The following is a 15,062-nucleotide window of genomic DNA, read 5'->3' as shown; positions in this document are numbered from 1 at the left end:
TAATATAAGTTTTTGAACATTTTTTATAAAATTTGAACAATTGTAACGATTTAAAAGATTTGATATAAGATATAAAAACTAAATTTGCAGTTTCGCAAATAAAATGTTTATATATTGACAGAATAAAAATCATGCTTGATCAAAGGGGAAATAAATATGCGGGCTTTAAAGAAAGCGAATAAAAGCTCTCTGAATGGGAATATTAAATAGGAGACGTTTACGCCATCATATAATTTGATGGAAAGCGGTTAATGGCATTCCAATTCAACAAGTGCCTGAACTGTGGGTAATATAGCTATAATTTTATGATGAGTAGTATGGGGGTGGTGTGCAGGAGCAAAACTTTGTGTATCGCTTCCAATGCGATCTAATATAATTCAACGAGCAACACGTAGTTGCCGTTTCCATTCTGAATCCGAATGCCCCGAACTTTGCGGCGCGCATAGTTCAGTTCGTGAATGGAGAGAGCGAGTTTACACATATAGAGAAGAGAGGAGGATCGTCCCATGTTTGCAGGATGGGTGCGTTGTCTGATTAAACCGAACTGTTCCAGCGATTGCAGACAACCCATCGGCAGCAGGATGGGATTAGGCTACGTCGAAGGCAACGGCAGGACGACGAGAGTCCTCGTCCTCTCGATCTATTGACGAGTGCCGCGGCGCGCACTCGATCCGTCAGGCTTTGGGGGGCCGAATGAAAGCCGCTGCAGAACCCACCGATCGGTCTGTCGGTCGATTTACCGACACCCACACATGCTCCGTTGCGCGAATTCAAACTACACCGCATCAATATACCCATATTACACCAAAACGAAAACCCTGACAAACGTCTCTTAAACTCTCCTGAACTTCATACTATGTCCGACACGTTTATTGTCGGGTGAATTCCTATCAATAGGTGTCAACCGCACAAAATATTAGCAACCAATCAAAATATCTGACACATTTTGAAAGCATTTCATATTTTATAGTTTTTGGTAGAACAATTGACGTGATTTATCAATTTATTATAAAATAACTCGAAAATTCACATATCAATAACCATTGATACAATTTTTTTAATGTCTATTTTAATCCTTCGTTAGCTATAAAATTATATTATTTTTATTCAAACAATGAATTACATTTTTCAAAATAAATGCGTTTTGTAGTAAATATAAGATCTAAACACAATAACATTCAAAACTTACAAATATGTTAAAATAATTATAAAAAGAATTCTGGAAATTTTGTTTATAAAATTATCTTTTAAGGAGATCATATTTTTCTGCTATGCTATGCTTCATATTGTACATGACATTATTTAAAATTAATCATGGATGATCAGTATATAGGCTAATCCGGATCAACCCTAAATATACCATTACATTATAATTGCATGATTGATCCAGATTATTATTTAACACATTGTTTCTCTATGAAATTAATTGGATTAAAGTTGATTCCAATGCATTAGCATAAATAATAAGACTATCATTAGTTACTTCATGAACAACAATGTTAAGGATGTAAAAAACTACAAAAATGTTCAACTTCGAACTATGTCTAAATACATAATAATTTAATTTAAAGAGATCATAATTGCAATTTCAATATCATAATTGCAATCTTCATTTAAACATCAACCTACTATGTAACTTTATAATTCAAACGAACAACATAAAATAGACATAAACGTTTATGCAAAGACGAATGTTGCTCATAGATGATCAGTATTTCGATTAATCCGGATCAACCACATACACAATTCTATTACATGTACATTTCCGTATTACAGCTTTGCTCGACAATAAATCCGGTTTAAGTCCATTAATAATGGGTCCATAACTCTGTTAAAATAGGAATCGTAAATATTCGCATAAAAGACATAAATGGTTTCGATTACATAAAAGAAGTTATCAATATTTTAAATAAATTAATTATACTAATATTTTAAAAGTTTAATAAAATTGATCTGCTTCATAACTGTGACTATAAATCTTTTGAGAAGTAATAGTTCACTATGTATTTAATTACATAATACATTTAAAGAATTATTGATTATATTACTTTGTTATGTTTAATGCCAATTAGGAAAAGTGAATAAAATATTTTTTTTCTATCAAAATTAAGGTACAACATTTCATGTTTAATTTAATATTTTACATTAAACATTAATCACTGGTGATCAGACTAATCCGGATCAACTATACTACACTGTTACATTGTAATTGCATGATTGATCCGGATTATTATTTAATGGGAATTAACATTCGAAAATATTGTCGTAATTAATTGCTATTTTGTAATTGTTCAAATTACTAATATTATTACATTAATTTTTTTAGAAAATAGTTAAATAATAAATATTTAATGAAATTAGTAAAATTTGAATCGATTGCAGCTCGATATATATATATATAATATATATAATTGTTTTGTATATGTGAGTTTTAAATTAGTTTCAAAAGTTGATTACACCAGTATTGTTTGTTCCATAAAATAAAAGTTTTGAATTACTAGGAAATATTAATATTCGCGATGCACAGCAATTAAAAGTATACTTTTGAAAGGGCGTATTTAAACCACGTGTAAAATGAAGTATTGAATAAGGATTTCTGCTGCCGCATAAAATTCTAGTACTTCGTCCACGGACTTGACGACTCGCCCGACGCCGCAAGGCTTCAATTGATTTACATCAATTCGCAAGGAGCCTTTCAGTCGAACACGTAGCAGACCCTAATGATTATAGGGAGGAAGACCTAATTTACACAATTCTTCTAAACTTGAATGGGAACCAAATCTCAATCAACCCCTCCGAATGTTAAATTGGTTCTCAAATAATTAAATTGTCCTGTATTTTTCCAACGATTCGCAGATGTAATTAGCCCTGCCGCATTAAACGTAGGTTTATTCGAAACATTTTCAAAAGAGCGCCTTATCGATTGGACAGTGTTAACCGCGTGGGCGCAAGTTCGAATCCGAAGAGGCCATACACACTCACTCACACACCGACCGTGTACAATCGATAAACACTGAATATCTACATAAATTCCATGCAATATGTTTTTATGTAACAAAATTATTACGTGGGGCGGAAGCGATGCGGTAATTTGGGTGCGCGTCGGACGGACGTAGAGGGGATGGTAGAAAATGTTCAATTTTACAAACCGGGATATTTGATTTTGTGCTCGGCGTCCACTTTCTTCGCCATCGCATAATAAAAACTTTTTCGCTCCTGATCCAATTCCTTCCAACCTCTACCCAATCGCTTGCTAATTTCCTTATTTGAGTCCAGAGGAAACGCTCTTGCCATTTTCTTCCTATTCTCGTTCGCGTAAAGCATGAAAGCGTTCGCAGGACGTGGTATCTTCGGTTGAGAAGTCTGTAACTCTACATGCACCTGCTCTATAATCAAACAAAACCCCAAATTCTTAACACACAACAGTTACAAACGCGAAACTCTCGACAATCTAATTAATCTAATAGAACAAGATCGTCAGCTTCACAATATTGAGCGATCAATTATTTACGCAGGAAATCGATTGTAGTGAGAACCGTTCAACTTACTAGGCAAAATCTCGCAAGTAAATTCCATTGTTTCGTCAATTATTCGATCAAATTTTTGTGCTCGCCGATTTTGATTGTCAGCAATATTGTTTATTTGAATATTTATATAACCAGGCAACGGGGGTGCTTTTGTGCCTGTCATTTTTCATAGGCATCATAAATTAAATCGTAATTTTATTTGTTTCAATACTCGTTGCAAACGATGCAGCCAGCACATACATTCTGCAAAACGCACGTGGACGAAATCCATACTATGCATCCGACAGGGTGGCATTTGTTCGGTCGCGTTACCTAATGCCCATTCAATTCAGTTACGCAACAATTTGCAAGACGTCAATGCGCGGCTAATACGGCAATCGCACACCGTTGAAGTGACAAATTGCAATTGCTTCGTACACACATTTAATTTCTACAATAAGCGGATCAATCGCAATATCGTAACAATTAGTAAAAACATGTTTACAAAAATGCGCGTGATTCATTGTGTCACAAGATTGAAAATATGCAGTTTTGTTTTTTTTAATTTCTATTTTCGTTTGTGATGTAATGGTATTTGAATGTACATCAGTGTTTGTCAACATTTTAACCACGAGATCCAATGTATTTGTATTTCTCGTTTTGACGCCAGCTGTAATTTGGCGACTCATAGGTTGAGAAACAATGCTATACACAATTTACGCATTTAATATTATGTAATAATGACATCTTACTAGAGTAAAGTAAGTACTATATCAGTGGTACTCTTAGCAAACTCGGATAATAATTATATTCTTATATAACTCATTTTGATACTGCTCAAATTGATACAACGCACATGTATGAAGGACCTAGAACCTCTCGATAAACAAATACGAATACTAACTGTAATATCGACTATTTCCGTATGCGGCTATTAGGGAATTAAATGAACTTAATTTAATTAAATTTACCTAAACGAAACCCTCGACAAAAAAATAAGGTTGCATAACCATTCCAACAATTAACAAGATTTTGATATAACAAATATCATAACTATTTTGGCTAAGACCTTACCCCAATAGCTAAATGGCGCTAAGTGAAGTTATGATCTATCTACAAAAACCTGTTCGCTGATATAATTATTATAGTAGAATCTCTGTATACCTAAGAAAATATTTTGTTTATATTAAAATTGCGGCCCAACTTTCGTCGGGCACTCAAAAAATTGAGATTAGACTCATTTAAGTTGTTCCCCTCCACGGAAATCTTTAGTAAAAGGCGAAAGATTTATTCGCTTTGAAGGGAAACCAGAGTAACTATGTACTTAAATTTTTGAAGTATATTTCCAGGTATATACTTAATTCAGTACATAGAGTCATGTACAGCGCCATCTATTATACAATCATATGTTTTTAATTAGATTAATTTTGTACTAAGCCTTATCCTATTTTAATTTACTAATAACTTTTTGACAATAACGGATATTTAATAAATAATAAACTTTATTGCAATAATAAATAAACAAAAGTAAACATTTTCCATATAATAACAATGAAACAAAAAAATCACTGCTGCAAAGGGCTGTTGATTATTGGTCTTTCTAACTCCACTGAACTTAATTTTCAACTTTTATTAAACTGTGAGTATAACGCGATAAATTGATACCGCGCAACATGGAAACCGCGTTATGAGAAACTCAGATTAATTCTTACCCATTCTATGGAAACCTATTTCTAATACTTTATCAAATAATTATTTTTTTTGTCTAACAATCCATTTGAAGTAGATGTATCAATTAATGCCATCAATCACTCTTAATCTAGACCAGTGGTAGTCAACCTAATTTATACCTACCGCCTACTTTTGTATATTTTTGGTAGTAAACATTTCAATCCGCCCACCAGTTCCGCGGTATCTTAATTTAGTGCAACTGTAACTTAATTTAGAATCAGACAAACTCTTACCGCCCACCATGAGAGCTTGAATCGCCCACTAGTGGGTAGGGACCACTGATCTAGTCTTTAGATTTTAAAGTCTATTCTCGATATAGTTCTTAACGTAATTAAGTACCACATTGATAGATTACTGTATTCATAATCTCTTAATTAAGAATTATATCAACCAATCAAATATACTAAACTTACATGAATTTAGAAGTTTCTAAGAGCGTCAATCATTTAGCAATAATTCAAATATTATATATAGCTGATTTCAATAAACAGAGAAGTTCCATTATTGTAATGAGTATGTTATAATCATAGTTTATAAAATTGTTTTGAAACAATTAACAGTTCAGTTTAATATGATATATATTTATCAATAACAATTATCAATATTAATAACAATTATAATATGCATTCTATTAATATAATAGTTTACATCATGTTTTATTTATTGAATGTTGTTTTTAAATAATCTACTAAATTTTAACATTTGTTTATTGATAAATTAGTAAATAAAATAACACATAAACATATAATCAAAATAAAATAACAACTAACATTTAATCTAATTTACATATACACATTAACTCAAATGAACAAAAACAATGATTTAATTACAAAGAATGTACATTTCTTTTTTTTAGCCAAACCAATGATTTGCCATACATTCCGTTGTCCATGGGATCTGACAAACCCAACACCAATGGAAACCGCAACCCGCTCTCGTGCAAACCATATGCATACAACCACCTGAAAACACAAATTTATATAAATATTTCCTAATATTTATAAAACTCATTCTGACCGTCCCGTTCTGTGGGTGTTCTGCATTTAGGGCAAGGCTTAGTTAAGACTTTGATGGCCACTTTTGATGCTTCATCCCATCTAGCATCGGCTGCCCTAATTGGGTCAACGTTATAACTGCAGTCGCCGTTGATATTAACGTTCTCTGCAGCCTGGCATTCTCCAATGTGGTATCCTTGCAAGCACATTCTACAAAACACATACTAAAAACGGATGAACGTTGTTCTAGAGCAGTCGTTGAATAACTTACACCGCATCCATTAAGACACGTTATTTTTGTGCAGTCCGCGTCAGCTAAAATCCCCATGCCACAGCCAGGTTGTGGACACAATACTCCACCAGATTGTAAAACGAATTCTTCTGTTGCAAACCTTTGGTATTGGGTGTACTGTAAAGATATTTATCAAACACTGAGAATAATTTAAATTTATGTTGATTACCTGTAGATCAGTCAATAATCTAAAATGGTGTATTTCGCTTATAAAGGAATCAGCACATCCAGTGGGACATCCTAATGTATATCCTAGTTCTGGGTGCTGCCAGAATTGTCTATCTATTAAACGAGTTGTACAGTATTGTCGGAAACAATCTAGGCATGTTACGTGACGTTCGGCGCAAGGAAAAACAAAAACCGGATCACTAAAACATCAAATTATCAATTTCATCAATATCTCGTATTTATGAATATAAACATGCCATATATCCGCACAAGCTAAACAAGGGACATCTCTCAAATTAGGTCTAATCAAATATAAAGGTACAGCTTCATCACTTTCCCCTAACGACGCATGTTCAGAGCATTTGAAAAAGAATTCTGCAAATGTTGGTTCCTTATTATCTAAAATCTGTAAAATAATATTAAGTACAAATAATAAAATCATTCAATAAATTATTTACATCAGAACATAGTTGTGGGTTATTTTCACATAAGCCAGTTATTCGCTTTGGTTCCAACACATCATCCCAACTTTGTGGATCCCAGTGTACAGTGAATGCACCACTCTTACAAAAGTGACACCTCACTCGAAGTTTACCAGACTTCAGAGATTTACAAGTTGCACAAAACACATAGAAATGCACTTTTAAACTTTCCCTACCACCTGAAATTTGCCAATTAATAATATTATAATAAAAACAAAGTATTAATATCTAACTATCATTTAAATTTCCAGATGTGTCATCATCTGAAGTAAATGTTAAATCAGATAATGTTTCACACAATGGTTTAGATCCTGAATCTTCCTCATTCTCTTCCAACAAACTATTTGACTGACTTGGGACTTTGATTCTTTTCTTAATCTTAATTGCATGTAACACACTCCGTTGGCCCAAATCACATTCCTGAAAAAAGTAACTGAAATGAAAATTTTACACAACATTAGTTTTTTTTTTACTTACAGCAATTGTAACATTATCTCCCAGTTCTTTGCCAGCAAATATAATTTTCACTTCCTCTGGTTGCAGCCCAAGCTTTGGGGCTACAAAGTCTTTTACATTCTTGATATCCCATTGTGGATCTAGATTCACTGACAGAGTGTTACCAGTGTTCGTCTTGATATAAATGTTCAGTGTGTTACTGATTGTATTTTTGCCAAACGAAAACAACTGCAGCATGCTGTGCAGAAAATTCCTTACTAAATCAATTAAAAAACTCATAATTAAAAAATTGTAACCTACAATAAATTACATAAAAATAAAATCACCTGTTTTCTATTTACAGCTGAAACCACCATTGAATACATAGTTTATATAGGCAACCAAATTTACATAAGTGCAAACAAAATTTCTTAATTTAAAATTTAACTTATTATATAATAATAAATTAACTTGAAATTAATATTTTCCTGTTTCAAACCCACATTTACATTTTTAAAGTTTTATAGTCTAAGATAATTTATTTCTAAAAATCTTATAAGATTTTTTCAGAGTAATAATTAATTAGGAATAATTACATATATAAAATTAACTCAAGATTTCGTATTTAAATGAACATTTCAGTATTAACTTTATTAATTGGTACACATTGGACATTTAGTTATGTAATTGTCACTTCCAACGACTTTTCAGTTACATAACATAGGTACAGGTTGCGCCACGAACGGTCACTGTTAAATATTGATTCAAGAAACGCACACATTATTATTATGCAAATTGGTTTATTGATGTTTATATTTTGTTATGATTTCTACTTCAAATTTTATTATTGAATAAATTTACTTACATCATTTTCAAAATTTGTTTACACATATTATGTGTATTTTTGGATATGTTTCACTATACGAGTAAAAATCCGGAAATTTTGGAACGAATTAAACTCGTTAAGCGAGGTTTCACTGTATTTAATAAAATTATAAATTGACGCTCAGAAATAAGTAAATGAACATTGATATTTTTTTTAAATGAATTTTTTATGTAAGGAATGAATTGGACGATAATTCTGACCTCTACGAGTTTGTTCGGTACTAATAAACTCAACAACAACAAAAGCAGCAAACAACTGTCTTCGTACATTAAACAAGTATTTATTGATTGATAAATGGTAGAAACAATATAAATTAGTCAAGTGAATTTATTGTTAGTGCAATATTTATAACTGCTGTATAAAAATGTTTGAATACAGAAAAATATATTGTATATTGGGCTTGAGTGTAGTAGAATGCGAGTTCGTCAAGTACTCACGCATCGAAGTCACTGCGCATCGTTGCGTCTTTTAGTCCACGTTCTTCAATATTAAAGAACTTAAGACTACCTTCAGTCTGGTAACAGTCAGTAACAGGTTGTCTTACCCTCTTCCTGTCAAAACAACAGGTCGATGATATTTGACAGATCTTTTATACACAGCTTCAGGAAAGTTATGAGAAAAAAGAGAACTAGCAATTAGTTGAATTAAAACAATGGCATTTTTGTGTCCAGTGCGAATTCGCAGGGGTAAAAAGAAAAAACGTGAGTATTGCTCGACTCTATCGACAAATTCCTAAAATGTTTGGTTTGTTGGATAAAAAAAATATAGGTCAAAATTAATTTGTTTATTGCCGTCTTTTGGTTGTTAGGCAATAATCAGCATCCTGCATCCTGGCAGGCTACTAACGGAAGTAATATACATTAGAATTTTTAATTGCGGACTGTGGGAATGGTTAATTGCCAATGCCCATTGTCTTAACAAAAAAAAAACACACATTTTATTTAAATCATGTAATAAAATTGTATTTTATTATTTTGAAATTTATATTGAAATTTTGTTTGTAGCTACTGGCGCTGATATTGATAAGGAGTTGATGAAAACGAATTCCGGATTAACTCCTGGAATGGGAAGGATCACAGGCTCTGCAAGTATTGAAACTTTAGTGAGAGTTGGCATTGAAAAGGAACATGGTTTATCTCCAGATAGTAAAATGGTTGTTTTACATGATTTTACACCTTGTGTTGATGATGAGCTTGAAGTTAAAAGAGGACAAGTAAGTTTATTAACAGAAAAGAAATAATTCGATTTATTCAAATGTAAACATTTGTACTATTTGCATTTGCAGATTGTTAATATTTTATACAGAGAAAATGATTGGGTTTATGTGATAGGCTTAGATACAAGACAAGAAGGTTTTATACCACATTCTTATTGCACACCTTATAATAGCCATTTAGCTCAATTAGCAATTAAGAAGAAACTACCCAGAGATACACAAGTGGGACCTGCAGAGCACGCACTGCCGAATCCGGAAAATACTACGGAATGGTAAGATTAACTATTATGTAATAATAATTTGAAATTTGAATATCTTGTTTTTATTTAAAGCGAATTGGCTGCACCAGATACAAGCGATTGTGATTCATTGGGTAAAAAACAGGGCGCTGTGGCTAGTTCTCCGATTAGTATACATTCCGAACCGGATATGTTGCCATTTGCGAAAGATCCATCTGGAAGGTACATAGTACTGTACACTTTCATTGCTAGAGACGAAAACGATGTATCTGTGGAAAGAGGCGAATTTGTGACTGGTAAGATTTAATCAATACTTACGTGTTGTATTTTAATAATAGTTGTTCATTTCAGTTTTAAATAGGGAAGATCCAGATTGGTATTGGATAGTTAGAAGTGATGGACAAGAGGGATTTATTCCATCAGGCTTTGTGTATCCGGCTGATAATGTTATACAAGGTAAATATTACATTAATCAATACCATACCAAAAGTCGACTTTAATATCATTCATTGAATGCATAATCACATGCAGTAGTAGTAGATATAATCTTAAATCTTCCGTGTATTATGTTTTGAAATATACTAAAAATATGAGTATTAACTATTAAATAAGATTATTGATAGTCAAAAAACATAGCCCATTTTATAACCAAGGTGACAATTTTGATACCCTTTCCGTGTATTTTCTTACGAAGAGATGCGCATTATTCTTATTGGCTAAAATATCTTAAGACGGTCCTGTTGATAGCCATAATTATCAATTTAGATAAACAAACATATTCGAAATATTTCTATGTAACTAAATTTATAATACATATGTACATTTTTCAATATTTACTTATTATTGTAAGTGAATTATGCGTTTGTAATTATCGATTTTGGAGGATTTTATTAATAACATCATTAATATCTGGCCCATTAGCTCAGTTGGTTAGAGCGTCGTGCTAATAACGCGAAGGTCGCGGGTTCGATCCCCTCATGGGCCACATGTAATTTTAGTTTTTAAATCTTATGTAATAGATTGTTTATTTAACATATTCTTGAGAAATATTTGAATATAAAAGTACGAATCAAACGCATTAAAATAATATAGGAAACAATATTACTTGGAAGCATCTGGCCCATTAGCTCAGTTGGTTAGAGCGTCGTGCTAATAACGCGAAGGTCGCGGGTTCGATCCCCTCATGGGCCAATTATTTATTGCTAACTATAACAATTTTATATTTTCGCATTAGTTTAGTTTCAACAATAAATAATTACATAAAATTACCATTAAAAATATGTTACTTGTGATTATTTTGTTAGAAAATGATAAGCTTTGTAATATAATTTAGTTATTAGAGGTTTGTGTATTTTTATTTATATACATTTATTGCATTTCGACCATAGCTTGATCAAAGCATTTTTTTTTAAATAATTATAATTTTGGAAAAAATATTATAATTAATATACGTGTTACATAAATTGGATAGTTTACTTTAAGATGTCCTCAATGACCTACTGTTATTATCACGGATGCAGTAAAACGTGATTACATCATATCATGATTTATACTATCACTAAAATCTGCTGACTTCCACGCACGTATTTATGTAGTATTATGAAGTCATAATCTCCATAATTGTACTTACTACATTCTATTTTTAATTATTAACACAATTTATTTGTGTACCTCTAATAAAATTGATCAACATCAAGATTTATAAAATTATTGTTTTCTTTATTATTTAATATACAATTGTGGTAATAAGATAATTTGTATAGTTTAATTTAATGCAGAATTACACTATTATAAATATTTAAATTATTATAAATTTATGTAAATTTTGTATTAAACTACGATTTAATAATTTAAGGTCATTTGAATTCTACGACCAACCAAAATGGAACATCGAGCTTTACAAATACGAACGTATCTCATCATATGAATTCGCCAAGTGCGGATGACTTGAGATACCATGGAACCGAGTTGGTTATGCTCTACGATTACAAGGCCCAAGCACCGGATGATCTATCGGTGAGAAGAGGAGATTGGATATACGCAGATCTGAGCAACCAAACTGTGGATGGCTGGCTATGGGCGTACGCCCCTAAGACGAGGAAGTACGGGTTCATACCAAAAGCCTATGCGAGACCCCCGGCGATGACCAGCTTATAAGGATCGTCCGTCCATGCCTGATATCGAAAGGAGTTATTCTTTTAAAACGTTATAATTAATAATATTACGAAACTGTTGTGGAATATTTAAGTGCCTTATTTTTTATTTTCATTTCTAAGATTTATATGAATTATAAGAATAAAATGTTTTATAATATTATATTATTCTATTTTACACATAAATAAAATTAAATTATTAAAAATTAGTTACATTTACGTCCTATATTTATATTAAATATACATGGTATATATCTCTTTTTTTTTTCCTCTTTACACATATCACTTTCGTAAGTTCTGGTAGTAGCTGGACAATATTTTCCAGGCTTTCGGAGACATGAATCCATGAGGTGGATTTTCTCCGGATCTAGCCAAACCTGCAAATTAAATTTGTTTTTATTCGCACTCAATGATTTGAGATTAAAGTAACATTACCTCTCATCCTGGTTCCTGAGATGAAATCGAAATCTTCTTTTCTTGATGGATCGAAGAAAGCCATCTCTTGGTTCTTCATGTCGTAAGCAGCAACTCTGAATGGTATTATTTCCAGAGATTTTAAACCTGGTGCCATTTTCAATACTCGTCCTCCGTGAGTAGCTTCGTAAAGGTTTCCATCGACGGAACCTTTAGAACCCAATGGGTGTGGTACTCCGGCCGGATCACGTCCGACAATATAATAATTGGCCCCAGCGCACATTCTCGACTTGGCATGCCATTGCACCTGTTTGAAACAAAATAAGTTAATTACAATAAGCCGGGAAGAATAATAATTTTACCTCTGTTGGTCCGGCGTACATCATGGGACTCGGGAATATAGCCAAAACGGTGCTCTTAGCATCCAAAAGTCCATCATCCAAAACAGCTTGATGCTGTTCCATGCGTACAGGCAACGGAACGTCATCATCCTTTGTCCAACCTCCCAAGGGATGCAATAGTAGCACTGGTTTTCTGTATCCCTTTCTTTGAAGTTGCTTCTTTGTATCAGTCATTAAAAGTGCGTGTCCATTGTGAATCGGATTTCTCAACTAGAAATGTAAAACTGGTAATAATTCTGAACTAAATTAAATCTAAATCCAATACCTGGAAAGCAAAAACGGTGTCAGCTTCCATATCTTTAAAACGTTGTCTCAGTTCCAAAGGGGTTAACCTGTATTGGTCCAATCCATCGTTCCAATAAATACGTTCCAAAACTTCGAGATCTCCTCCAATGATCCAATCTCCGCTATCGTAAATCATCTATAAAGTAAATATTGATTATACTAAAATGTACTCTATCTAGTTATAATCATTACTTTAATGTAAGGATGATCCTTGTCTGTAGTTCCAAATTGCCTAGCACATCTTTCCTCCTTCCTATGATGGTAGAACTCGGGGTTTCTCAAAATTGCGTAATTTCTACCTTTGTGCGTTAAAGTAATTGATGTAGATTGGCAAAGTCTGTCTTTGTTTTCAGTAGAAATAGTTAAAATAATGGGAACGCTTTGATTGATCGAGTCGTTGTTTGTAGTCGATGAATTGAAATGGAGAACTTGCAGATACTCATCTTCGCGCATAAATCCTTTCAAAGGACTAGCCCAGCCTTCGCTAAGTACTTGCAACCATTGTAAATCTACTGCATTGATCTCCAATTTCACCAAATTTTCCGCCTCTACCTTAACCTTTTGCAAATCTTGTGCTGGTACAAACAACTCCTTAACTTCAATATTATTTAAAGACTGCTTTGGTATTATTGCCTAAATCAACATTGAAATATTATTAACTTTTATCCGTATTGAAATATGAGCTAACTTACGTTCTCTTCTAACATTTCAACAACGTGCATCATAGATTCATTAATTGAAGAATCTACTGTTTTAACGACCAGATCGGGAACCTCTGGTTTTTGGTATTCCTGATCAATTCCAGTGAATCCTTTAATCAAACCTTTCCTAGCTTTTTCGTAGAGACCTTTAATATCTCGTTTCTCGCATACGGAAATCGGCGTGTCCACGAAGACTTCAAAGAACGGCAAATTGCTTTGACTGTGGATTTTTCTCGCCATTTCTCTGTCTTCGGAAAACGGAGATACGAAGCTGCACAGGCAAATGTAACCTGCATCAGCGAAAAGTTTTCCAACTTCAGCCACTCTTCTGATATTCTCCTCTCTGTCCTCTTTGGAGAACCCTAGATTCTTATTCAAACCAGTTCTCATATTATCACCATCCAAACTGTAAGCTGGAATGCCTCTGGATACCAAATACTCTTCCAATTCGAACGAAATGGACGTTTTTCCAGCGCCCGAAAGTCCGGTAAACCAAATCGTGCAGCCTCTAAACACATTGCCCAGCATTTTTCCGCGCTTCGTCCTGCTTACATGATGATTTTGTTCGGTCACGTTAGTCGCCTTTTGGATGAACTAAATATACAAATGTTAATACAAAACATAAATTTAATATTAATCACATTTACCTTTTTGTCCTGAATGAAAGCCATTTTATTATAAATATTTATTTGGCGACTGAAGAGTAAATGCGGACTCCACTTTCTAACTGAGAATCTTACACTGGAATAAGAATAAAAATTTCTAAGAGAAAGCCTCGCTTGATATGATAAATAAGAAAAAAAACGCCGAGGATAATATTTAGTATAAACCACACATCAAAGTAATGACTTACATTTTAATAGTCGCATGTGAACTGAAGCAATTCCATAAAATTGTCTCTTATTTATATAAGTTTCAGCACATTTTTTTTTTGACCAAATCTTTATCCTTGCGTAAATTTAACCTTGGATTCACGTTTTGCTGAAAATGTGTTTTGTTATTTGATGTAGGCTTATACAATGATTAAACAATATACTTAATGATTACACTTTTATTGTTATTGCATTTGATTAAATAAAGTGATTGTGAATTGTAATTATAAAAACATATTTTGCGTTCTTACAGTACATTATTACATATATATAAACATAATTTATC

The 15,062-nt window shown here is 32.7% G+C and overlaps 3 protein-coding genes and 2 non-coding genes across 7 annotated transcripts; 3 read left to right on the top strand and 2 right to left on the bottom strand.

Moving 5' to 3' along the window:
• Positions 1-6,032: 6,032 nt before the first annotated feature.
• LOC108569438 (E3 ubiquitin-protein ligase parkin) lies at positions 6,033-7,996 on the bottom strand. Of its 3 annotated transcripts, XM_017930993.1 has the most exons (9): positions 7,957-7,996; positions 7,652-7,887; positions 7,408-7,594; positions 7,151-7,353; positions 6,950-7,098; positions 6,694-6,892; positions 6,504-6,641; positions 6,255-6,456; positions 6,033-6,199 (listed from the first exon to the last, which is right to left on the bottom strand). In XM_017930993.1, the coding sequence occupies exons 2-9, from the start codon at positions 7,865-7,867 to the stop codon at positions 6,090-6,092; spliced, it is 1,404 nt and encodes a 467-aa protein (XP_017786482.1). In that variant the 5' UTR covers positions 7,868-7,887; positions 7,957-7,996; the 3' UTR covers positions 6,033-6,089. The 3 variants fall into 3 exon arrangements, with proteins under 3 accessions (XP_017786482.1, XP_017786481.1, XP_017786483.1); XM_017930992.1 differs by lacking the exon at positions 7,957-7,996 and having other exon boundaries at positions 7,652-7,947; XM_017930994.1 differs by lacking the exons at positions 6,033-6,199; positions 7,957-7,996 and having other exon boundaries at positions 6,297-6,442; positions 7,652-7,947.
• An 885-nt stretch (positions 7,997-8,881) lies between these two features.
• LOC108569431 (intersectin-1) lies at positions 8,882-12,197 on the top strand. The gene is made up of 6 exons (XM_017930978.1): positions 8,882-9,196; positions 9,500-9,708; positions 9,781-9,983; positions 10,044-10,246; positions 10,302-10,406; positions 11,806-12,197. Exons 1-6 carry the CDS (start codon positions 9,148-9,150, stop codon positions 12,105-12,107), a joined length of 1,071 nt encoding a protein of 356 aa, XP_017786467.1. The 5' UTR covers positions 8,882-9,147; the 3' UTR covers positions 12,108-12,197.
• On the top strand, positions 10,862-10,935 carry Trnai-aau. Its single transcript has one exon. It is a non-coding gene; the product is annotated as a tRNA-Ile (tRNA).
• Trnai-aau lies at positions 11,068-11,141 on the top strand. The gene has a single exon. It is a non-coding gene; the product is annotated as a tRNA-Ile (tRNA).
• A 125-nt stretch (positions 12,198-12,322) lies between the features above and the next one.
• On the bottom strand, positions 12,323-14,815 carry LOC108569427 (bifunctional 3'-phosphoadenosine 5'-phosphosulfate synthase 1-like). The gene is made up of 8 exons (XM_017930974.1): positions 14,758-14,815; positions 14,552-14,645; positions 13,896-14,498; positions 13,396-13,836; positions 13,184-13,339; positions 12,880-13,128; positions 12,539-12,824; positions 12,323-12,480 (listed from the first exon to the last, which is right to left on the bottom strand). The coding sequence occupies exons 2-8, from the start codon at positions 14,573-14,575 to the stop codon at positions 12,386-12,388; spliced, it is 1,854 nt and encodes a 617-aa protein (XP_017786463.1). The 5' UTR covers positions 14,576-14,645; positions 14,758-14,815; the 3' UTR covers positions 12,323-12,385.
• Positions 14,816-15,062: the final 247 nt, after the last annotated feature.

Source organism: Nicrophorus vespilloides, unplaced genomic scaffold, assembly GCF_001412225.1.
Source record: "Nicrophorus vespilloides isolate i.1.1-1 unplaced genomic scaffold, Nicve_v1.0, whole genome shotgun sequence".
NCBI classification, from domain to species: domain Eukaryota; kingdom Metazoa; phylum Arthropoda; class Insecta; order Coleoptera; family Silphidae; genus Nicrophorus; species Nicrophorus vespilloides.
Note: the sequence above shows the minus strand (reverse complement) of the source record. Positions and strands in the feature narration are given on the sequence as shown.